This window comes from Enhydra lutris, unplaced genomic scaffold (genome assembly GCF_002288905.1).
Source record: "Enhydra lutris kenyoni isolate GAN:26980312 unplaced genomic scaffold, ASM228890v2 scaffoldscaffold18, whole genome shotgun sequence".
In the NCBI taxonomy this organism is placed as follows: domain Eukaryota; kingdom Metazoa; phylum Chordata; class Mammalia; order Carnivora; family Mustelidae; genus Enhydra; species Enhydra lutris.
Window position 1 is genome coordinate 14,270,440 of NW_019154102.1, and position 25,682 is coordinate 14,296,121.

The 25,682-nt window shown below is 34.5% G+C and overlaps 1 protein-coding gene across 3 annotated transcripts in view; it reads left to right on the forward strand.

Moving 5' to 3' along the window:
* Positions 1-25,682, forward strand: part of LOC111148128 (EH domain binding protein 1) — a 333,275-nt gene that overhangs the window by 223,719 nt on the left and 83,874 nt on the right. For all 3 annotated transcript variants that reach the window (XM_022504546.1, XM_022504547.1, XM_022504548.1), the window contains 4 exons: positions 7,166-7,344; positions 7,946-7,994; positions 12,031-12,933; positions 21,355-21,498. In XM_022504546.1, the coding sequence (XP_022360254.1) occupies positions 7,166-7,344; positions 7,946-7,994; positions 12,031-12,933; positions 21,355-21,498 (1,275 nt within the window). The remainder of the gene's footprint in view (positions 1-7,165; positions 7,345-7,945; positions 7,995-12,030; positions 12,934-21,354; positions 21,499-25,682) is intronic.

Consider the following 25,682-nt stretch of genomic DNA (forward strand, 5'->3'; position numbering starts at 1 on the left):
TTTAATTTCATTTTAATTGAAAGTTTTTATTTTAGCCTTTCTGGGGAGAATTGTGTAGTAGTGCCTTGTGCAGCTCTTTGAATACTAATGTGATAGAGCAAATTTTCATTCTGAATATAAGCCCTGTGTGTGTGTGTATATAAAATAATTTGGCACTAGGTTACTTAGCTTTATAGGAGGACAGGAAATACATTAGCATTATAGCATCAGATCTGCATTTCTCTATTTCAGCTCCCCATGAACTGTCCAGTTGTAAGATGGGAAGCGTGGACTGTGATTTATAAGATACACATTCTTGTAATAGCCTGTACATATCACTATTAGATCTCTCAAGGGACACATTTGAGTACAAGAATTGCACAGGGAAGCTACGGCCATTTATAGTTTATTGACAAGTTTCCAAGTGTAGATGCAGTCCACCAAGCGAGGGTCATTTTTACAATAAATAATGTAGCCTGGTAACAAACTTGACCTTTCACATTGATCTAATCCAATATATTTCTGTGGGAACATTGCTAGAAGGTGAACTCCAGGTCATTTCCTCATGAAGGGCTTAGGTCTTTTACTTAACCCTTTCTCTGTAGAAATAATCGTTATCTTTACAATTGTGTCTTATAATCCATGGATATGGTATATTTCTTCCTCTCTTTAAGACTTCTTTATTTTCTCACAGTAAAGTTTGATAGTTTTTTAATAACACTCGTGCATTATTTGTAGATTTATTCCTTAGTACTTGTTTTATTTGCCACCATGAATAGTCTTAAAAATTTAAATTTCTAACTGCTTTTGTTGGTATGTAGGAATGCAGTTGGTTTTTGTACACTGGTTTTTTTTTTTTGTATCCAGCAGTTTCCTTAAATTTTCATATTCATTCTAATAAATTACCTGCAGAAGTTCCTCCTATTATTAACTATAGCATAATCTTTCTAATTGTCTAAGTAGTAAAATAACAAAACTTAACTCAATTTTACTATGTGAATAAAATGAAATTATTTAAATGAAAATACTTCGAAAAAGAATAAATAGTACAATACAAGTGTTCTTATTTTTACCACTGCTATTGTTTTGGGCTCACCAAATATTAAGATTTATCCACAGATTCCTCAGTTTTCAGAAATTTATAATAATTGGGAGTGCCTGGATGGTTTAGTCAGTTGAGCATCTAACTCTCAGTTCATAATCTCCTGGGTCATGAGATCGAGCCCTGCATTGGATCCTGGCTCAGCAGGGAGTCTGCGTGAAGATGCTCTCCGCTGCCCCTCTCCCTGCTTGCGCACTCCCTCGCTTGTTCTCTCTCACTTTCTCTCTATCTCTCTCAAATAAATTTTAAAAAATTTGTAGTAATTGGGGGAAGACTCCCAGAATCAGCAGTAGGGAGACCAAAATGTCCTACAATTCTAGCAATGCTAGTGTACATTTCACTGCTCTGGACTTACATAGTTCTAGTTCTAGTTCCAACCAAAAATCTAAAATCCAAAGAATGGATAAAGGGTTTTATTAACTAAATACTCCTAGAGTCTAAATTGTTTGCATTAATTGCCTTTTTGGAATCAATTTAATATACACAGGGCAGTCAGTCATCTAAGAAATTGACTAAGGCAACTTCTCAAGATATTTATAGTTTCTGTTGAGGTCCTAAAACTATATTATCTTGAAATGTGAAATGCACATTGCTGAAGAGCACAGGCTCTGGAGTGGGAACACCTTGGTATAGATTCTCACTCCTTCACTTTCTAGCTGTGTAACTTCAGTTTCCTCAATTGAAATTGGGAGTAATAGCACTTACCTCAAAGGAGTTATGAGGATTTAATGAGCTAACCCATGTGAGGTTTTTACCATTGTTTGTGGGACATAGTAAGTGCTCAGAATATAGATTAATGAAAAATTAATAAGTCTTTTTGTGGATAGAAGAAATAACACAGTAAAAATTCTATATGAGAGTCAAAGAAATGTAGAAAATTCCTACTAATTGGAGTTGGAAAGAGATTTCATGTGCAAGATGACAGCTGTACATAATCTTGAAAGTGGAATGTAATTGTAGGGACAGAAGATACTCCAAGTGAGGTGACAGTCTGTACAATGAGAGACAGGAAGTGGGGATGCTGAGGCTAGGGAGGAAAGCATAGTAATTCTAGAGAATGGTGAATCATTCCTGGAGAGCAGAAAAATTAAAAAATGATTTGGGATTCTTTGCTCAGAAGTATTTTGACATCATTTTATATGTTTAAGAGTCATGAGAGGCTTTGACCTGTGCTTTTAAGATTGTTGGTATGGCAGTGAATCAGATAAGGGAGAATTTGGAAGAAGGAAGATTTTGCAATAGCTATGCAAAAGAAGATAGATTACAACAATAGGATAAAAGTTTCCCATGGATTGGGCACCTGGGTGGCTCAGTGGGTTAAGCCGCTGCCTTCAGCTCAGGTCATGATCTCAGGGTCCTGGGATCGAGTCCCACATCGGGCTCTCTGCTCAGTAGGGAGCCTGCTTCCCTCTCTCCCTCTCCGCCTGCCTCTTTGTCTACTTGTGATCTCTCTCTCTGTCAAATAAATAAATAAAATCTTAAAAAAAAAAAAGTTTCCCATGGATTAATTAATAAAGGATAGTAGGGGAAGGAAGAGGTCAAAGCTGAGTCTATGATTTAAAGTCTAGACAATTGGGACAATAGTAGTATCATTTGTAAACATAGTGAAAATGAAGCAGGTTGTAAGGAAAGATTATAATTATGGTTTTGAACATATTGAGTTTGAATTTTATATGGCAGGAAGGACGGCCAGCTGGAAATGTCAACTTGAGATAGTTTGAACTATAAATGTGTATTTGGGAATCATCTGCATGGAAGTGATAGTTGAAATCCTGGGAGTGAATCAGCTCAAAGTGTGGAAAGAGAAAACTATTTAGAGCAATACCTAGAGGAATATATATGTGCTTCTATCAGTGGAAGAAGGGGAAAGAGCAAAGAGAAAGCAATTATAGTGAGAGGGGTAGAACAGAAAAAAATGGAATTGAGATTTCTTGCAGCTGTTAAAATTTAGGAAATTTTCTAACAAGTTATTGACTAGGTTTTCTAAAACCAATCCTGTTGCCATTGATAGCAGGAATAACTAGGTGGCCTTAGTACCGTTAATGTGTAAAATGCTATGTTAACAGAAACAATACATTAAAATTATCTATACTAGATAATAGAACTGTTAAGTGAAACAGTGGTTTCAAGTCCTATTTCATCTTTCCTGTCAGCACTTCAAACTGGCTCTGGTTGACATCGAATTGTAGTTCTTGGTTAAGCTAAGATTGGTACAATTTCATCCGTAGAGTAGCTTGATGGAGAAAGAACTGGAAGGATTACCTAGTTAAGCAGATAAGTTAATCAAAATCAGATTCTGATTAATCTGCCCATAATTATAATTAGAAATGGTCATTAGAAATTTCCTTTTTTGGTGCATAAAAAAAGATAACTGTAATATCTGTGCTTTATTTTCCCAGTGTGGTAAATAAAAATACCTTCTCATATAACCAGTCACTGCAAAAATAGAAGAAAGAAATTTTTTTTTTAAGATTTTATTTATTTATTTATTTATTTATTTGACAGCCATAGATCACAAGTGGGCAGAGAGGCAGGCAGAGAGGGGGCGGGGAAGGCAGGCTCCCCACTGAGCAGAGAGCCCCGAAGTGTGGGGCTCAGTCCCAGGACCCTGGGATCATGACCTGAGCCAAAGGCAGAGGCTTTAATCCACTGAGTCACCCAGGTGCCCCAAGAAAGAACTTTTAAAGAGTCATTCCAACATCTGAAAGTTTGGTTCCGCCATTAATGGTCAGATTTTGGTATCTTCCTTTCTTTGGAAAGCACTAAATTACAGTCATTCAGAGCTGCTTTTTTCATCAAACCCATAGAAACAGATACATTGCCAAGAATTCCAAGGGCCCCATTTTGCACATAAACTGTCAGGACTATCTTCTAATTAAAACTTTGTTTGCAAAAGTATTTTTAACTAATCTTGAAGAAATTCATGGCCTTTGAAGTTTCCAAAAGACCCTCAAAGATGGGAATTCAAATGCTGGTAGTGTATTGGTTGTAGTAATAATAAATGCCATTACCATTTAATGAGTTGTTTCTCTGTGCTGTACATTGTGCCAAGTATTTATTTAACAGTATTAATTGAGTGCCAGCTATGTGCCAGGACTTATGGACACTTGGGATAAGTTAATAAACTAAGATCCATATCTTCATAGTCCTTTTATTTGGTGAGAATGGACAAAGTAATAAGCAGTAAGCATGACCAATAAGCATATTTTTGTAATAACCAAAAAACTATATAGACGATAAGAAGATGGTAAGTGCTATGGAAAGAAAAGAGCAAGGTAAGGTAGTGAGGAGTGTGTCACTGAGGTTGAATGATGGAGATGAGTTGCATTATTAAATAGGATAGTTAGAATAGGCATAATGAAGATGGTTGCGTTGGAGTTAACCATGCAGATATCTGACAGGAGAGCAGGCAAATGGAGCAATCTGTACAAAGGCGCTAAGGTGGGACCATGTCTTGGGTATCTAAAGAACAGCAAAGAGGTTACTACAGTTCATTGTGATCAAGGGAGAGTGGTAATGAGCAATAATGGGTGGAAGGATGGGGAGACTGTCCTGTTACTGCAGTGACACCATGAGATAGGTACCATTGCAATCCCCATTTTAATGATGAAGAAACGGAGACATAGAGAAGTGAAGTAAGTGCCACATCAGGAGCCAGCTATAGCAAGAAACAAGCAATTACATTCATTAATATCCTAAAGAGTCTGAAATTATTTAACTGCTTCTTTCTTTATGACCCTCTGCAAAATATTAGATGAAAGATGAGCTGTCCTGAAGTGGATGATTTATTGTATGATGGTTCTACTTCAGTCTTCTTTCTCTGCAACCAATATGACCATTTATAGGGCTTGTATTTTTATCAAGTTTCTTCATTTACAAATGACTTATTTTGCTTTGGCAGTGCAGTAAGCATCCCTGTAAGATCTTTTTAAGTCAAGGGTTTTATGTTGGGGTAAATCCAAAGTTTAGTTTAGTTCTTCTAGGCTTTTCATATTGAGCCTTCTTAGAAACAAGGGTATATTCATAATCATGATGACCTGGTATATTTTCCCTATTTCTTAAGTACAGAAAGCCACTCTAGATGGTGGTAAAGACTTCTGTACATTACCTGTCTATGTGCTACTGATAACTGGAATGAATCAGTGTAATGGTAGTTGCAGATTATCTGTCTCATGTACTTATTATTCATACTTGGAATAAATCAGTACCTTAGTAATATAGTTTGGTAAAGAAAAACATTTTATTAAAGACAATCCTTTAAATAATAGGAAGTCTAAGGAAAAAAATATGTTTGTGTACAGTTCTTTGATCCCCTGCCTCATCCATAGACCATTCTCCATTCCACTTCCAGGTTAAGTAACCAGAACAATTTGAAAATCATAGTGGAAAGTCACCATTAGATGAAAAAATATTTAATATTTCCTTTCTATACATGTCAAATTGATATGGTTAAAATATCTACTTACTATAAAGTAAACAGCTCATTACATTGAGAATTCCATTTTTACCTACTTCATATTAAGTAGAAGTGATCCAAATTTATTGAATTTAATGGCCTGTGACTTTTTCAGCATTTATTTTGTATAGGTGATTACTTAAAGAACAGCACTTTGCAAGATTCATGTTTGTTTATATAATAGCTTATTAATCTGATGATTGATTAAAAAATAAGAAATTACATCCTTGGTGTTTCTTAGAGTTTTTTCACAGGAACGGTGAGTGCATAATCACAATTACGTGGAGTTGATGTTTTTAATTGTTTGGCACTAACATGTTTTTGTCAAGTGGGGGCATCATTGGTCTTTCTTAAGTAAGCTGTGTGGCAAGAATGGTTTGCTTGTTAAACTTAAGTGATATTAAAGTCAAATAATCATTCCCCTTTCACCTGATTTTAGAGGGCCTCTATTTTATGGTTATAGTCAGCACTCTTCACTGATAGCAAAATTTAAAATCCAGAAACATATAGCAGTTTTAGTTTTCTTAATGGTTTTCAGTTGTGCTAGCCTCTTAAGTTACCATCACAAAATGTGATTGTTATTCAGTAAAAGAAAGTGATGTGTTTTTAAGAATAATGAAAGTTTAAAAGTCTTATTAATTTGGGGTTTTTTTTTTCTTTTTTTTTTTTAAAGATTTTATTTATTTATTTGTCAGAGAGAGGGAGGGAGAGAGAGCAAGCACAGGCAGACAGAATGGCAGGCAGAGGCAGAGGAAGAAGCAGGCTCCCTGATGAGCAAGGAGCCCGATGTGGGACTCGATCCCAGGACGCTGGGATCATGACCTGAGCCGAAGGCAGCTGCTTAACCAACTGAGCCACCCAGGCGTCCCTGTTTGTTTGTTTTGTCATCACTGTTTTAAGTATATGAACAAGGGGGAAACCAAATAATATGCTTAGATTTAACACATCCGTGCCCTTATCTGACCTACAAAAGTAGCTCTCAGTGATAATTAAAAGATATTTTGAGCAAATCCAAATTACATACTGTTGTGTGGTATTGCCACCAATACCTGACTGGTGCTAATAACTCTAGATGTGTTTTGCCATCATTAAATTTAGATAAGAAATGTCTGAGTATGATTATCATTGTGCTGTCTAAAATGCATGATCACTGCATTTTTTTAAAAATAGGATTTTGATCTAACACACACTAGCACACTAACAATTTGTGCTACAGTTAGACTTCAAAATACATTATTTTTAATCTAGTCAGAAAGGAACTATATTTGTACATGATTATATTTGAGGAAAATTTCTTAGGGTATAAGAGTTACACAGATACTCAGATTTAAGTATTTAAATACTTTAATATAATGTTTCCATCAGTATAGCTCTTGGCTTGTTCTTATGTATGAGTTTAAAATCTTGCATATCTACATCCTTGTCAGGCAAATGCCATAGGCTAAAACTGAAGATAATAACTTAAGATTCATGTCTCCTTCTTAGAGGTTACAGTTGTCTTGAATTGACAGTTTTGAAGAACCTAAACTGACATCAAAGGGTTTAAATGATCTCGTTAGGTCAATTAATGTTAATTTTCATCTTCCATTAAATTATTTTAGTGTTTTTCTCTTTTTTCTTTTTTCTAGCCGAGTCCTATCCCAAGTCCTGTTTTGGGGCGAAAGCCAAATGCTAGTCAGTCATTGCTTGTATGGTGCAAAGAAGTTACAAAAAACTATCGGGGAGTGAAAATCACCAATTTTACTACATCGTGGAGAAATGGTTTATCTTTTTGTGCAATATTACACCACTTTAGACCAGATTTAATGTAAGTAGAAACATTTTCCATTCCCTAGAAATATTTTGTAAATAATAGACAGGTTTTTTTTTAAAAAAACATAATTTCTTAACATGTGTCCTGAAATAGTTGACTTTTTATGTTTATTACCCATACCTTTATTTTTGAGGAAAGAAAAGTTCTCCCTTCTGAATGCCTAAAACCAGTCTTTCTCTCTAAAAAAAATATTTTTTCCCTTTTAACTTCATACAAAGAACTGACTTCAAATTATTATGAAAATTGTGTGGCTGTTAAAATGAGATGAGACAAATAAGCCGTTAGCTCTTTGTACATTGACAACAAGGGATTACCTCATGGTAAATTTGGTTGTCAAGACTGGTCTCTGGTGCCCTGCCTTAACTTCTCTTTTAGATGGAAAGCTTCAGGCAATGAAACATGTAATCACTGTTTTCATTTATTTATTTATTTATTTCCTTAATTTTCCACACTATTAGCTTTGTTGATTGAATTGCTATGAAATTGCTAGTTACTCTGGTATTATAGAATGTCAAATTTTTAGGTTCAGTTTGTTTTAAAAACAGCTGTTTTTATCAAATACTGTATGTACCTACTGTGCCATTTTCTCCCTCAGTGACTACAAGTCTCTGAATCCTCAAGATATTAAAGAGAACAACAAAAAGGTAAGAATTGCCAAGGAAAAAAATACATAATTTCAAATTCAACTCCTCTGTGGCTTTTGTTAATTTGGGGAAACTGAGGTGGTTTTCTGAGGTCATAACTGCAGCTCACAGAAGGTTGTCTGCTTCCTGCAGTTCAAATAGGATGCATGGTTTACTCTAAGTTGTCATAACCTTTAAAGATCACAAGTGCCAGACTGGCATCAGATTTTAATATGTGTATGGACTTCATTAACTGTTAAATATTTATTAAAGCATATTGCTTTTAGTCAAGATTTAGCTTTTAAAAAGTGCACCCAAAGCTGTTACACCATAAATGATTATGAGTTTAGAAAAATCTGTTGGGAAGGGATGAGCGCAGGAGCATAATGGGTATGCAAGAAAGAATGCATATGTTCCTAGAAGCAAAAAGATATGAACATTGGGTTCTTTTTTTCTTTTTTCTTTTTTCTTTTTTTTCACTTTCTGATAGACTGTACAGTTTTTCCACAAAATTAATTAGCATACTGAGGTCAGAGCTTCCCAGTTGGGAATATTGATCCTTTCAGCCTTCTGGGTAGCTGCGTGGAGCTGAGTTGCCAGAAGCCCTTGGGCCAGCTGACTGTGGCCACAGGCTAACTTGCTATTTACCCCAGTGCACAGTACAATATTATAGTCATGTATGTGCACTGTGACATGAGAAAGGAGAGAAGCACTAACGCAGCATATAGTAGTTACTCAATGTGTTTTATGTTGCATTGAATTCTTCAACTGAAAAGTTCATGAAATATGTTGTTTTAGAATAGGAGTTCTTAATCTGGGAGGTATGGATAGAATCCAGGTGGTTCTTGAACCTGACTAGGGGGGAAAATGGGTTTTATTTTCTTAATTCTTTAAATGAAATTTAGTATTTCTTCAATTATGAATTTAGGCAACTTACCACTATAAAGTTAGCCATTCCTGAGACTTTATCACCTTGAGAATTTTAGATATTTTGATATCACATTGCAGTTGTAATATCTTCACCTATCTTTTAAGCTAATCACTTCTTCAGAATTACAGTTGTTAATACAGTCATAAAAAGCACATGTCTTGCTGTTTCTCAAATTCAATTTTACTAATATTTTTCATAGTTTTATTTTTCATATAATTGGTTTCTTCTGTAATCCTGTGTGTTTTAAAAACATAAAGGATTGTTCTGAGAAGGGGTTCATTACCAAAAGGATTCAGGGAACAAAGTGTTCAATAACCTCTAGTCTGGACTAATGTTTTCATTCTACTTTAAATTAGATAATTAAAACCACCAGTGTTTAAAAAATCTATAAAGGGAATCTTGATAGAAGTTCAGTTAGCAGATGAGAATTTAAGTCAACAGATTTTTTACTTTTATTGCTCTCTGAACCCAAAAATTTGCATTGTCATTAGAAAACCCTTTTTCTTTACAAATGCATGATGCTGGCCTAGAGAAATACATTTTAAAACTGTCAGTTTTTTTACTGAAATATACCATCAAAAAAGGTAATCTTAAAATATCAGGATATTTTTCTTTATAGAAATCACATCTATGGTGGGCATGCTACAGAGTAAGTCATTCTCATGAATTATTTTTTGTATAATTTTGGAGAGCTTGTATCTGTCAAAGTGAAATGCCTGTTTTTTCATCAATTAAATTATATCTTCAGATATGAGAGTTATATGCCTGCATTGCATTTGAATAAAATACTAAGCTAATTTAAATGCAGACAAAAGTGTTATAAAATAAACCATTATTATTTTTATAAAGTGAAGCTTTTTAAATTACTGTTTGAAATGTTGAAAAGGAAACATTGTTGATTGTACTCAGCTGTGTATTTTTAAGAGTAAGGAGATTTGCCTTATAGCTTAGGTCATACTTCTTTACATTATTTTTTCAGTAATAATGATAAGCATGTCTTGGGTTTACGTATTGCTATGTAGAGAAGAATATCCTATTAAATTTTTTCTCAGATCTTCCAAGGCAGATACTTATGGCTTTTTAAAAGGGTTTTAACTTAGATGATCCTATTCATTGAACAGTTGAATAAATAATTGTTATACAATCTTTCCTTTTCATCACTTCGCAACTTCCTACCTGATATCTACGTTGAGTATCAGTTGCTACCTGCAGGTTTGTTTCCGGCTTCATACAGTTCTTCCCGATAACCCCGTCTGCCCTTAATTGGACTTAAGGCAGCGAGAGAAACAATGCCTGTGTCTTAAGTTCCATGCAGATGCATAACATAACTGGCAGAGACTCCTCCTTACCAATTAAATAACATCTAGGAATGAATAAGACAATTTTCTTTGAAAGACCTCTTCTTTTTCTCCACACCCAAACAGCTAAAAAGACAGGTGATTTACCACAGGAAAAGAGGTTAACCTATGGGAAAATTCCTTCATAAAATCTTGACCTCGCTTACAAGGAACCTGGTTTGTTTTTAAATGATTTTTTTTTTTTTAGTGCAGTTAGTGTGCATAAATGAATTGCTGCATGAAGCAAAACATTAGCAGGAGATTCCCCACAAGGAAGCTAATCATTTTCCCAGGTCTGTAAAAAGTGCCAAATAAAAAAGGTATTTACCTGTGACATACGATCTTAACCAGTATGTCAGTGTTTTAGATAATTGGGAAATGTTTAGAATACTGCCTGTGGTGCTTTTCATGATGGTCTGCAATTGATGTCTGTCAATCAAGTTGTCAAGACACATGAGGAGGAAATGACTTTAATTTTCCTAAAACATGTAAAATAACAAACAGGCCTAAACATGCACACCAACTGAGCCATTCTCTTGAGTAAATATTTTGAGGTACCTATATTATGAAACATAGTGCTGTGAAAATTGAAGAGGTTTTAATATTGCAATTTATTTTTCATTTTCTTTCTTACTTCTTCCACAACATTTATTAAACTACAGGAAGAATATGAGACAAAGATTAAATTCAAAGGTAAAAATGCACTTTAACATGTAAGTGCAAAAGAGTAATTCCTTCTAAATTGTTACATAATTCCCTAACCTTTCTTTTAAGAAAAACTTTGAGTTATGATCCTATATCTAGGTTGTTACAAAGACAGACATTTTATATTCCAAAGTGAGAATACAACTAGAGGGTCCATATCTTTTCAGAGGGTATAACTGAAACTTTAACCGTATTTTTAATGCTTCCTAGCAGCACAGTGCTGTTTTAAAGGGTTAGTTCAGGATAGTAATAATTAATTGTAAATTGAGAAACAGCTTTGATTCTTCAAAACTAGAAAAACCTGATGTGCCACAGTCATTTAAAGGCTAAGAAAAATAATACAATGCAGCCTCACATTCTCAACTAAGTTGTACTACTCAAAACATTTCATTCTTTCCAAAATGGATGAAGTGAAAATGCAGTCACTCTTATCATTATGAAAATCAGTCTTAATTGGGCATTTAGAAAATGTGTCTACATTTCTAGGCTTAAATAATTTGTATTTTATACCAGGTAATCTAGGATTAGGTCTTTGGGGATATGTAGCTATCCTTTTTCTTCATAAATCACTGCAGTTATATGAACATGTTAAAGAGACGTTGATAGGAATGATAAAACTCCAGATTATTATTTCTTTATACCTTAGTTCCTTATAAAAATTGATTCTAAGTTTTTTTGTTTTAATTCTAAATTTTGCTTATTTTCTTTATTGGGAAAGAGCATTTCAATTGTTATCAGTTAAGAAACTTTTTTTCTTGTACCTACCCTACTTTTACAAATTTCTGACATGGAATTTTGTTCTGTTTCTGTATCAGTTATATCAGTAATGGAGTATGCCCTCCAACAACAACAACAAAATCCATTAAAATTTTGCTTTCTTTTAAATGAGAACTAAACTTTATTTTTTAACTTTTTTATTGAAGTATAATTAACACATAACATTATATTAGGTCTAGGTGTGCAGCATAATGATTCAGTAACATTCACCACAATATGTCTAACTAATATCTATTCTTCTGCTGTTTTTAAAGTGCATGGATTGTTTGAACTATTCAATATATCTTTGTTTTTCCTTTCTTTGAAGGCATATGATGGATTTGCCAGCATAGGAATTTCCCGGTTGTTGGAACCTTCTGATATGGTTTTATTAGCAATTCCTGACAAACTGACTGTTATGACTTACCTCTATCAAATCAGGGCACATTTCAGTGGCCAAGAACTGAATGTTGTCCAGATAGAGGAGAACAGCAGTAAAAGCACATATAAAGTTGGAAACTATGAAACAGATACAAACAGTTCTGTTGATCAGGAAAAATTTTATGCTGAGCTTAGTGATCTGAAACGGGAGCCTGAACTGCAGCAGCCTACCAGCGGAGCGGTCGACTTCTTATCACAAGACGACTCTGTATTTGTAAATGATAGTGGGGTTGGAGAGTCAGAAAGTGAACATCAGACTCCTGATGATCATCTTAGTCCAAGCACAGCCTCCCCTTACTGTCGCAGGACTAAAAGTGACACAGAACCCCAAAAGTCCCAGCAGAGCTCTGGAAGGACTTCAGGATCCGATGACCCTGGAATATGTTACAGTATAGATGCGACCCACGCACAAGTTCTGTTAGGCAAGAAGAGACCACTGAAAGCTGAGACTTTAGAATTAAGTGACTTACATGTCAGTGATAAGAAGAAGGATGTGTCTCCACCCTTTATTTGTGAGGAGAGAGAGGAACAAAAGCTTCAGACTCTAGACATCAGTAATAACTTGGAGAGAGAAAAATTAGAGAATTCTAGACCCTTAGAGTACAGATCAGATCCTGAATCACCGATCAAAAAACCAAGTTTATCTCCTACTTCCAAACTTGGATACTCATACAATAGAGATGCAGACCTTACAAAGAAAAAGCGTACTTCCCTGAGGCAGACAGAGTCTGATCCAGATACTGATAGAACGACTTTAAATCATGCAGATCATTCCACAAAAACAGTCCAGGTAAGTGAGTTAGAATGATGAATACTATATTTAGTAAATAGTTATTCTGAATATTTTTGGTTTTTTGTGTTCATAGAGCACTTTCAAATGCTACAAATGATTAAAGGTGAAGTATAATTAACCACTATAGAAAAATCTACACTATACCTGCACTTCATTTAAAGTTTATGATATACTATTTTAAGCCTACAAATAAATACAAATTTGAAGATTAAAGAGTAGTGTCAGCTTTTCAAATCAAAATTTTATTTACCTATAAAAACAGAACATTTCACTGTGAGAATAAGTCAAAGATATTTCACTATTCCATTTACTAGGAATATCATTCTGAAAATGTGTAATGCTAAATTAAATATTTCCCATTTAAAGTATTTTCTTCAAACATTTTAATTGCATTGTAATTGGTGTTTTCAGTTCCATTGTTACTTGTGGTTAAAAATTCCAGTAACATCCAGATTCCTCCCCATGAGGGGAATATGAGACAAATTTGACCTTATAATATTTGCTATATTTAATTGAATCTCTGGCACCATCGATTATAAGACATACCATTATTTTATGTACCAAAAGAAAGAAAAACATTGCCAGTAAACTATGATAAATGGTTTTCTTATCACATACAATTTTTATTTTATACCTATTGAATGAATTCTTTTAGACTTATTCAAGCATGGATTTTTAAATCAGGTAACACTCTTATGTAAACATAAAAAAGAAGTTTAAGTAAAGTGAATTGGTTAAGATATAACTGATTTAGAATTAGAATTTGAAATCCAACTCTTCTTTTTGATTTGGAATTTTTCCTGGTTTTCCACAAAGTGTTGTGCTCTGCCATCAGAAGCATGATGTTACAGCAGTGGTTCTCAAAGTATGATCTGGAGACCTCTGAGGCTCTCCTAACCTCTTTCAGAGGGCCCCCAAAGTTGAAACTACTTTCATAATAATAATAGAACATTATTTACCTTTTTCACTTTCGTTCTCTCACAGCCATACAGTGGTGTTTTCTGGAGGCCACACGATTTGTGATATCTCAAAAGATTGAATACAAAAGTAGATATGAGGGGAGCCTGGGTGGCTCAGTTGGTTGGGCATCTGCCTTTGGCTCAGGTCGTGATCCTGGGGTCCGGGGACCGAGTCCCACATCGAGCTTCCTGCTCAGCAGGGAGTCTACTTCTCCCTCTGACCCTGACCCTCCCCCGCCCCGCCTTGTGCTCTGTTTCTCTCACTCTCTCTCAGATAAATAAATAAAATCTTTTTTAAAAAAGTAGATATGAGAATCCAGCTGCCTGCTATTAAGCCAGACACAAAAGGGATTTCCAAAAAATATAAAATAATGCCATTCTCACTTATTTTTGTTTTTTTTTAAGTATTATTTTTTGTTAGAATGTTAACATCTAATGGGTTTATTATAGTTCTTTTTTTTTTTTTTTTTAAGATTTTTATTTATTTGAGAGAGAGAGAGAGCAATTGGGGGGTGCATGGAGACAGAGGGAAAAGCAGACTCCCTGCTGAGGCCTGAGCCAGACACAGGGCTCAGTCCCAGGACCCCGAGATCATAACCTCAGTGGAAGGCAGAGGATTAACCAACTGAGCCACGCAGGCACCTCATTATACTTATTTCTAAAGGAATGAATAAATAAATATTTCCAACACTTCTCAGTTTTAATTTCCAAAATGATAGGTATAAATAGATATAACCCACATAAACAAAAGCTTTTTGAGATCCTCAGTAATTTTTAAGCACATGTAGGGATTCTGAGACCAAAAAATTTGAGACCTCTGAATTACACCAGATTTCTCTACAGTTGTCTCTGGGGTTTTCTTTTCAGTAATACGCATTGATAATAGCACTTTCTTGACCTTATCAGAAGATCCCAAGATAAGATTTTCAGATAATAACCTGGAGTTATATTCCATTTTTAAATACTACTCAAGTGGTGGTTGACTGAAAACATCAAGGGATTGCAGTGTTGTCACCTGAAATAACAAACACAAGCATAGGTAGGCATTGATGGCTATCTTGACTACCACCTGGCTGACAAAGATTATAAGATGCCAATCAATTTTAAGTTTTCAGAGGTGTTAAGAAAACATATACATCTTTGAATCAAAGAAATAGAGTAGCTAACAAAGCAAGCCACTGTTCTTCTAGTCAAAAATCTCAAGTCAAAGGTTCTAAGTACATAACTTTTAGTACAAAAGCTTTTTTTAAGTGATCAGATACAGCATACATAGCAAATAATTGAGAAATATCTAGCGGGGCACCTGGGTGGCTCAGTTGGTTAAGCATCTGCCTTCTGCTCATGTCATGATCCCAGGGTTCTGGGATCATTTCTGGGATCCATCCTGGGATGAAGCCTCCTGTCAGGCTCCCTGCTCAGCGGGGAGCCTGCTTCTCCCTCTCTCTCTGACCCTTCCCTCCAGCTTGTGCTCTCTCTCTGTCTCTCCCTCAAATGAATAAATAAAATCTTTAAAAAAGAAAGAAAAAGAGAAAGAAAGAGAAAGGAAGAAAAGAAAGAAAGAGAGAAAGAAACATCTAGTGATTAACAACTGCAGAATTTGGTGAGCCTAATTTCTAAGTATTACCCAAGACAGATTTTTCTTATAACCCAGACTTGTAAGGTAAATGTATTTAGCTAAATCTAGAAATTGATTAATGTTTAAAAATTAAAAATACTCCAGACTGGGAATCAGTACATCTGGATTCTCATCTTGACTCTGCTAATAATTACCAGTGTGACATGTTAATTAGCCATTTAAATATATTAAATCTGATTTTCCATGTATGTTAAATGAAATAATCTCTAAGAGTCTTTTTAGTTCTAAAACTCTATCACATCTTAGGGGCACCTGGGTGGCTCAGTGGGTTAAGCCTCTGCCTTCAGCTCAGGTCGTGATCTCAGGGTCCTGGGATCAAGCCCCGCATCAGGCTCCCTGCTTGGCAGGAAACCTGCTTCTCACTCTCCCACAACCCCCCAGCTTGTGTTCCCTCTCTCGCTGTGTTTTTCACTGTCAAATAAGTAAATAAAATCTTAAAAAAAAAAAAATAGAGGCAGTATCTATTTACAACTTCATATATGTTTGTTTATTGTCCCTTGATTTAATGGTCAGAATTTTGTTTAGGGTAAAGTTAAAAGTTTGTTATTTTTTGTTTTTTTGTCAGAAGTACTGCCTGATACAAAAAATTGTAACGTGACTGCAATATTTCATAGGTTTTTAAAATTGGACAATTTTAGCATCTAAATTTGAATAATAAAAAAATCTGTTTTTCTTTTACACACTCTGTTGCATCAGTGCAAAGATACGCATCTTTTTATATTTTAACCTCTCTGAAATCAAGATCCTACTTATAATAGATAGTATGTTAGAGTTTGACAGTGTTTGTTCTTTCTTATTCATAAAATAATAATATGTCTAGTAACTAATGACATTAAATTAGAGGAAATTTGATGATTTAATATGGCTATATAGCGTTGAAAGTCATAATGTTGCTCATTTGAGTGGCTAATACATATGATGACCTTTATATATCTTACACATATCTCTCTGAAACTTTATAAACCATGAGGTAAGTGGTTAAATTCTATTTAATATATGGGAAGACTGGGCTTTACAGAGTTGCCTAAGGTGACTTAATAAATGTTAAAGTTTGAATTCAAAACCAGTGTTTTCTGACTCCAGAGTCTGTGCTCCTAAGCTATATATTCATACTGTCTCTTCATTTTTAACCATAATAGCACTAAAGATAATCAGCCCAGATGTAAAATAGTCAAATTTACTGAAGGGAAATTTAGCAATGTACATCAAGTCCCTTAAAAATGTTCATCTCATTAGATTCTACCTCCAGGAATTATTTCCCCTAGGATAATCAGAATTGTATACAAGAATTTATGTATAAAGTTGTTTTTTTTTTTTTTTTTATGAGAGAGAGCGGGAGGTTGGGAGGAGGGTGGGAATGGCAGAGGGCGAGGGAGAGAATCTTAAGCAGGCTGCATGCCTATGCAAAGCCCAGTGTGGGGCTTGATCTCATGACCCTGAGATCATGACCTGAGCCTAAATCAAGAGTCAGACACTTAACTGACTTGAGCCACTCAGGCACCCCTATAACAAAGATGTTAAAACATCGTTAATGATAGTGAAAAATCATAAACAACATAAATACCTAATAATATAAGGCAAGTTAAAGTATGATGCATCTTTATGAATAGAATGCTGGGTAAAAGTTTAAAAAATTATGTTTAAAAATATTTTTAAAATACATGAGAATATTCTCACAATAGAATGTTAAGTTTAAAAAACGTGATTCTCAGACCTGTACCCCTGGGGATAAAAATATATTATATGTTTATAAAAAATAAAATTAAAAAAAAAAGTGATTCTACAGTGATTATTGCTGGGTGCCAAGATTGCTAATTATCTTTATTTTGTTTTTTATTTTCAAATAATTCTTTTTTATTGAGGTATAATTGACATATTGTATTAGTTTCAGGCATATAACAATTATTTGATGTTTGTATACATTGTGAAATGACCATCACAGTAAGCCTAGTTAACATCCATCACCATACATAGTTACAAAATTTTTTTTGTGACCAGAACATTTAAGATCTACTGCCTTAGCAACTTTCATATATGCAATGCAGTGCTACAAACTATAGTCACCATGCCATACATGATATCTCCATAAGTTAGTTATTTTATAACTGGAATTGCATACCTCTTGACTCCCTTCACCCATTTTGTCCACATCCTACTCCCAGCCTCTGGAAACTACCAATTGGTCTCTGTATCTGTGAGCTAGGTTTTTGGGTTTTGGGGGTTCTGTTTTTTTTTTTTTTTTTTTTAGATTTTGCATACAAGTAAAATCATATGGTAAATATATGGAAATAAGATAAAGATGAATACCAATTCATCTTTGTCTATTTCACTTAGCATAACGCCTTCAAGATCCGCACATGTCACAAATCGCAAGATTTCATTTTTTTATGGCTGATTAATGTGCCACAGAGTGTAGGGGGAGTGTGTGTGTGTGTGTGTATCCACTTATACATCAGTAGGCACTTAGGTTGTTTCTGTACCTTGGCTATTGTAAATAATGCTGCAGTTGGGGCTCCTGGGTGGCTCAGTGGGCTGGGTGTTGGACTCTTGGTTTTGGCTCAGGTCATGATCTCATGGGTTGTGGGATGGGCTCTGTACTCAGCAGGAAGTCTGCCTGGGGATTCCCTCCTTTTGCTCCTCCCCAACTTGAGCACCAGGAGTGTGCACACATGCACGGCCTCTCTCTCTCTCAAATAAAAAAATCTTAAAAAAATAGTAATAATAGAGGTACCTGGATGGCTCAGTTGGTTAAGTGACTGCTTTTGGCCCAGGTCATGATCCCAGGATCCTGGAATGGAGCTGTGCATCAGGCTCCTTGCTCAGCAGGGAGCCTGCTTCTCCCTCTTCCTCTGTCATTCCCCCTGCTTGTGCTCTGTCTCTCTCTCTCAAATGAATAAATAAAATCTTTTTAAAAAATAATAATGCTGCAGTGAACATAGGGGTGCATACATTTTTTTGAGTTAGTTTTTTTGCATTCTTTGGATAAATACCCAAAAGTGGAATTTCTGGATCATATGGTAGTTCTATTTTTAATTTTTTTGAGGAACTTCCATCCTATTTTCCACAGTGGCTGCATCAATTTACATTCCCACCAACAGTGCTCCACATCCTCACCAACATTTGTTATTCCTTGTCTTTTTGATAATAGCCATTCTAACAGGTACAAGGAAATAATTCCTTGTGGTTTTAATTTGCATTTCCTTGATAATTAGTGATGTTAAGCATGTTTTCGTGTACCTGTGGCCATTTGTATGTCTTTTTTGGGAAAGATGTCTATTTAAATCTAATGCCTATTATTTAATTGGATTGCTATTGAATTATATGAGTTCTTTATATATTTTAGATATTAACCCCTTCCCAGATACATGATTTGCATATGTTTTCTCCCATTCACTAGACTAGCTTTTTGTTTTGTGGATATTTTCCCTCACTCTGCAGAAGCTTTTTATTTTGATGTAGTCCCACTTGTTTATTTTTGCCTTTGTTGCCTTTGCTTTTGATGTCAAATCCAAAAAAATCATCACCAAGACTGTTGTCAAGGAGCTTACCACCTGTGTTTTCTTCTAAGATTTTATGGTTTCAGATTTTTTTTTTGTTCAAGTGTTTAATCCATTTTGAGTTAATAGGCACCTGGTTTCATTCTTTTGCATGTGACTCTCTGGTTTTCCCAACACCATTTATTGAAGAGACTGTCCTTTCCCCATTGTATATTTTTAGCTCCTTTGTTGTAAATTAATTGACCATATATGCTTGGGTTTATTTCTGTGCTCTCTATTTTGTTCTCTTGATCTATGTGTCTGTTTTTATGCCAGTACCATACTGTTTTGATTACTGTAGGTTTGTGATATAGTTTGAAATCAGGGACCATGGTGCCACTGATTATTTTTCCTTTTCTTTTTACTTTTATGTATTTTCTAAAATTTTTGTAATATGAATCGTATTTATAATCAGAAAAAAGTTTATTTCTGTGTGCTCTTAAGACCAAAGCAGTCTATCACTGTCTGTGTAGCTAACTGGCATCCCTAAAGGTCTGTAGACTCATGGAATTTAGAACCAGTAGGATTTTTTTTTTTTTTTAAGATTTTATTTATTGATTTGAGAGAGAGAACATGAGCTGGGGAAAGGCAGGTGCAGAGGGAAAAGGAGAAGATGACTCCTTGCTGAGCAGGGAGCCCGATGCAGACACTTAACTGAGCCACCAAGGCATCCCTAGAGCCAGTAGGATCTTAAAGATGATATACTCTAGTTACCAGTTTTAGAGCTAGTGGGATTTCAAACATGAGGCAATTGAAATATTTTTAAAAATATAATAATAGTTAACATTTTTCTAGTGCTCAGTACATTACACTATTTCACTTAATCTTTATACTTAGGAGAGTTGGTCTATTTTATCCCCATTTTACAAATGAGGAAACTGAGGTGTAGAGAGATTGAGTAATGGGTCCACAATTAGGTGTTGTATCTAGTATTTGAACCAAGGTCTTTCTTACTCCAAGGTACTTAAGTGTCATGTAAGGGAATACAGTATAGCTTTTTAAGTGACCTGTTCAGTGTTACACTGCTTATTATTAGTGGAAGAAGGATTAATAGCCTGATGTCCTGACTGCAAATTCAGTGTTCCCTTTAATTAATCTGGTCTGTTTTAGAGAAAGTGTTGATTTGTAACTAGAATGACCAATCCTATTCTATTGTGTCTTATACACATGACGAAAAGTCTATCATTATCACTTATACATTTCAGTTATATCTATTAAGTGAAGAATTCTTGTTTAATCCTCTTAAAACCTTGGTTGATGAAAATGTTCTGGAATTAGATAGTGTTGATGGTTCACAACCTTGTGAATGTAGTAAAAACCACTGAACTGCATACTTTAAAAAAATCTTCCCTTGCTTGAGACTGCAGGAGTTTAAAAAAAGTTATATTAAAACAAAAAATCTCAATGAGACCTAAAAATCATATAATAATTTTTTAAGTTTCACATTATGCCAAATAAAGTTATATGTTTACTGTTTATTACCTCTTCCTTCACCATGAATACTACTTAAAATTAAATCAAAACTATACAATGACAGGGAAGAAATCAAATATCAGAGTAATAGTAATAGCTATCTAAAGCCAGAAGTTGGCTATTTTTTGGAAGAAGAAAAGAATTTGAACTATAAACATTATGGATATTTGTGCTTTGAATTAATGTTATCATTTGAGAACTGATTTCCACTGATGGTCATTACCTGTTGTTACCCAAAAATATATTGTAATATAACAAATTAATCCAAGAAAATACTCTTCCATTGCTGATGTAGTTAATTGTTTTGTTGTAAGGTAGGTGAGCATTAGAGAAAACCAGTTTTTTTTTTAAACAAAATATGATAGTTTTGAATTTTCTATAAATGTTAATTGTCAAGGATTTAAAGGATTATTGCCACATATGTTTAATATCTTTCAACAAATAAATTTGGAAGATACCTTATTATCAGTCCTATAAAATTTTTTTAAGTGTCTTTCCCAGGTTATATTGTGATTAGCAAATATGAAGAATGTATATAATATACACATGGACATTATATTTTATGGGAATATATTCTAACACAAATAGAAATTAAATGTAATCCAGTGTCAGGCAGTAAAGATATACTTCCTATGTGTCAAGATGTTCTACAGTTTCTAGTCAACATTAATATTTTCTTTAAGTAATCTTATAAACCTACAGTCTTATTCCTGATCTCTGTTATTTTGACAGATAACAAGACCGTTGATTAATCTATAGATATAGGTTATATGGGGTTTTTTTAAGTTCCTAATTCTGTATTTTTGGTTTTAAGCATCGAATGTTATCAAGACAAGAAGAACTTAAAGAAAGAGCAAGAGTTCTGCTCGAGCAAGCAAGAAGAGATGCAGCTTTAAAAGCAGGGAATAAACAGAATACCAACGCAGCCATACCACTCTGCAACAGGCAGCTAAGTGATGTGAGGAACATTGGTTAAAAAGCCATAGATTGTTAATTGCAATCATGGGGGTGAGGGGAGTAATTTATTTATACTTTTGCTAAGTCTTTTTTTAAGTTTTTAATTTCAATTAGTTAATGTACAGTGTTATATTAGCTTAGGTGTGCGATATAGTGGTTCAACAATTCTATATATCACCTGGTGCTCGTCATGACAAGAACACTTCTGAATCCATCACCTAGTTCACCCATCTCCCTACGTGCCTAACCTCTGGGAACCATCAGTTTGTTCTTGCTAAATCATTTTTCCATAGACTTTTAATATGAGGCGATGGAGTGAGGGGGGGTCACTTGGTATATTTATTGATCTGATAAATTCATACTTGGAAGAACATGTTGTAATTATTTCTATACAGCAGTGTCAGCTATGAGGAAAAGTCAGATTTTAGAATATAATTTCTACATACACTTGAATAATCTATTTTTATTAATTCACATTTTGTAATTTAATTAAACTTTGTTTAAGATTATATTTTAGCTATGGAAGTTAATTTTTTTGGAAATATTAGAATATAATAATGATGCCTACCATTTATTGAATAGTTGCCATTTAATGCAGGCTCTATAATGGATGGTCTTTTTGTTTGGCTTTTTTTTTTTAAGGTTTTATTTATTTATTTGACAGAGATCACAAGTAGGCAGAGAGGCAGGCAGAGACAGAAGGGGGAAGCAGGCTCCCTGCCTAGCAGAGAGTCCGATGTGGGGCTTGATCCCAGGTCCCCGAAATCATGACCTGAGCTGAAGGCAGAGGCTTAACCCACTGAGCCACCCAGGGGCCCCTATAATGGATGTTTTATATAATTTTTATTTTACTTAACTCCATGAAATAGATGTTCAGCTACTTTCCAGATAAGAAAACTGAGACTGATAGGTAAGGTAATTTGTACAAAGTTGTAGAATTAGTAAATGATGAATCTAGGATTTGAACTTGAGCTTTCTGAGACTATAGAATTAGTGCTCTTCTCTATCTTACACTGCCATCCCTAAATTAAACCACATTTTTAGAAGTGCCTGGATGACTCAGTTAAGTGGCTGCCTTCACCTCAGGTCATGTTCCCATCGGGCTGCACATCGGGCACCCTGCTCAGCTGGGAGCCTGCTTCTCCCTATCCCTCTGTCTGCCATTCACCCTGCTTGTGCTCTCTCCCTGTCTTTCTCCCTGTCAAAATAAATAAATAAAAATTTTAAAAATAAATAAAAATAAAAAATTTTAAAACCCCACATTTTTATATATATTTTTGTGTAATGCTTCACAAATAATAATGAATACATGATAATTGAAACCCGTAAATTTAAGGGAACAGATTCTTCATGAATCTGAAAATTATGACATTCTGCCTTACCATCAAACTCACATATACAAAACTGCATGCTCTTTTTTTTTTTTTAATTAAGATTTTATTTTTTCAGAGAGTTTTAGGTTCACAGCAGAATTGAGGGGAAGGTACAGAGATTTCCCATACATACCCTGCACCTACACATGCATGGCCTCTCCTCTTAATGACACAGAGTGATACGTTTGTTAGACACTGACACATCATAATCACCCAAAGTCCATAGCTTACATTGTGGTTCCCTGTTGGTGTTTTATATCCTGTGAGTTTGGACAAATGTGTAATGAAATGTATCCATTATTATGGATTTTCTAAGAATTTTTTATTGCACCTTCCACCACTCCCAAGCCCTGCAACCTAATTTCACTGTCTCTATAATTTTGCCTTTTTCAGAATGCCATAGAGTTGGAATCATAGAGTTTATAGCCTTTTCTGATTGTCTTCCTTCACCTAGTAATATGCATTTAAGGTTCTTCCATGTTTTTCACCACTAGAAAGATCATTTCTTTTTGTGCTGAATAATATTCCCTCATCTGGATGTACCACAGCTTTTGCATTCACCTACTAAAGGACATCTTGTTTGCTTCCAGTTTTGGATGATTATGAATAAAGCTGCTATAATCATTCACGTGCAGGTGTTTGTGTGGACATAAGTTTTTAACTTCTTTGGGTAATTACCAGGGAGTGTGATTGCTAGGAGTATGTTTACTTTCATAAGAAATTCCCAAACTGTCTTCCGAAATCTCTGTCCCTTCTTGTATTCCCACTAGTAGTGTGTGAGAGTTCTTGTGGTGCTCCACATCTTCACTCACCGTTGAGTGTTGGCAGTGTTCCAGATATTGGCCATTCTAATAGGTGTTTAGTGGTATCTAATTGTTTTAATTTTATTTCCCTGATGACAAATGATGTGAAGCATCTTTTCATATGCATAATTGTAATCTGTAAATCTTCCTTTGGTGAGGTGTCTATAAGGGTCATTGATCCATTTTTTAATCAGGTTGGTTGCTTTTTTATTGTTGAGTTTCAGTAGTTCTTTGTGTATTTTGGATATAGTCTTTTATCAGATGTGTCTGTTGCAAATTGAGTGTTCCTACTGATTAACATAGAATATCTCTTCATTTATTTAGTTCTTTGATTTCCTTATATTCCTCATATAGATCTTACACATATTTTGTTAGATTTCATTAATGTGAATAGATTTTGTTCTTAATTTCAAATTCCACTTTTTCACTGCTGGTATATAGGAAAGCGGATGTCTTATGAATATTAACCTCATATCCTACAGCCTTGCTATAATTGCTTTGTAGTTCCAGGAGATTCTTTTTTCCCAATTCTTTCAGATTTTCTATATAGGTGATCATGTCATCTGTGATCAGACACTTATTTCTTCCTTTCCATGCACATGTTTGAACATTCCTTTCAGGTACGAGCTTAATAACCTCTGACCTTGAGCTGTGTTTTTCACAAGACAAGTTTTTACACAATAATATGATATAAAAGCAGTTTAGTGGCCTGCAGTAATTATTTTATTTTTAATGAAAAGGAATATAATAGAATCAAATAAAGATCTCAGAATTCATCACATATAGTAAGCATAGTATTTTTGTCTGAAACTTCCTTTAGTTATGTGGACATATGTGCTTCTTCAATCTTGATATAAAACATATTTTACAAACAAAAAAGACCGTATTTTTAAGCTGTAGTTCATGATAAAAATGAGAGACCCAAATCTAGTGGGCCATCTTTGAAGTTCCGTAACCTCTATGCCAACTCTTTCAATGCCTAGCCATATATTAGATCATCGATTTGTTGGTCATTTGCCAGATATTTATTGAGTGTCTGAACTGAGTATATTCATGGTGACAGAAAAGGTTAAGCTTCTTCCATTTTGGAGTTTATATTATGATGGGAAGAGACAGATAATAATAAATAACTGGAGTATGAAAACTGTGTGGCCTAGTAGAGGATAATTTAAATAAGTGAGGGCTTGAGTGATTTGAGGAGGGGGCATTTGAACTAAGATTTGATGGGTGAAAAGGATCCAGTCAAGTGAAGAACCACAGAAGGAATTATCTCTTTAAAAAGAAAGTTATTTTGGGGATGCCTGGGTGGCTCAGTCAGTTAAGCATCAGTTTCTTGATTTCTTATTGGGTCATGATCTCAGAGTTCTGAGGTCAAGTCCGTCATTGGGCTCAGTGCTGGATGTGGAGCCTGCTGAAGATTCTCTCTCTCCCTCTCTTAAAAAAAAATTTAAAAAAGTTATTTTGTTGATGCTATATGTTATTTGTGATAAACTTTGTTTCATAATTATTTCAGGCTCTAAAAATTATGGAGAATGAATATAGCTCTATATTGTTCCAGTGTGTTGATTTTAACTTCAGAATACCCGAGATTTAAATGATTGGCCAAGTAGATTTTTAAAACCAGTTACTTTACCTATGTGTGAGTTTTACATATATAAATAATTATCATTGAATGTTTACTGAGCACTTGCTGTTTATCAAGCAGAATTCTAAGTGGTTTAACATGGATTTTCTCATTTAATCGCCACAATAATTGTATGAGTTAAGTGTTACCATCCCTATTTTACAGTTGAGAAAACTGACAAATTAATGAATTGCCCATGGTGACACTGTTAAAAGTAACAGAGCCAAGAATTGAACCTAGACATTTTGATTTCAGAGACTTTGTCTCTAAAGCATTGTGTTATATTTCCTTCTTCTTTATTTTTCTGACATCCTTGTGAAATAGAAATAGATAATATTGTTTTATCTTTTATATTAAGATTAAGAAAATGAGTTGGGAAAGAATG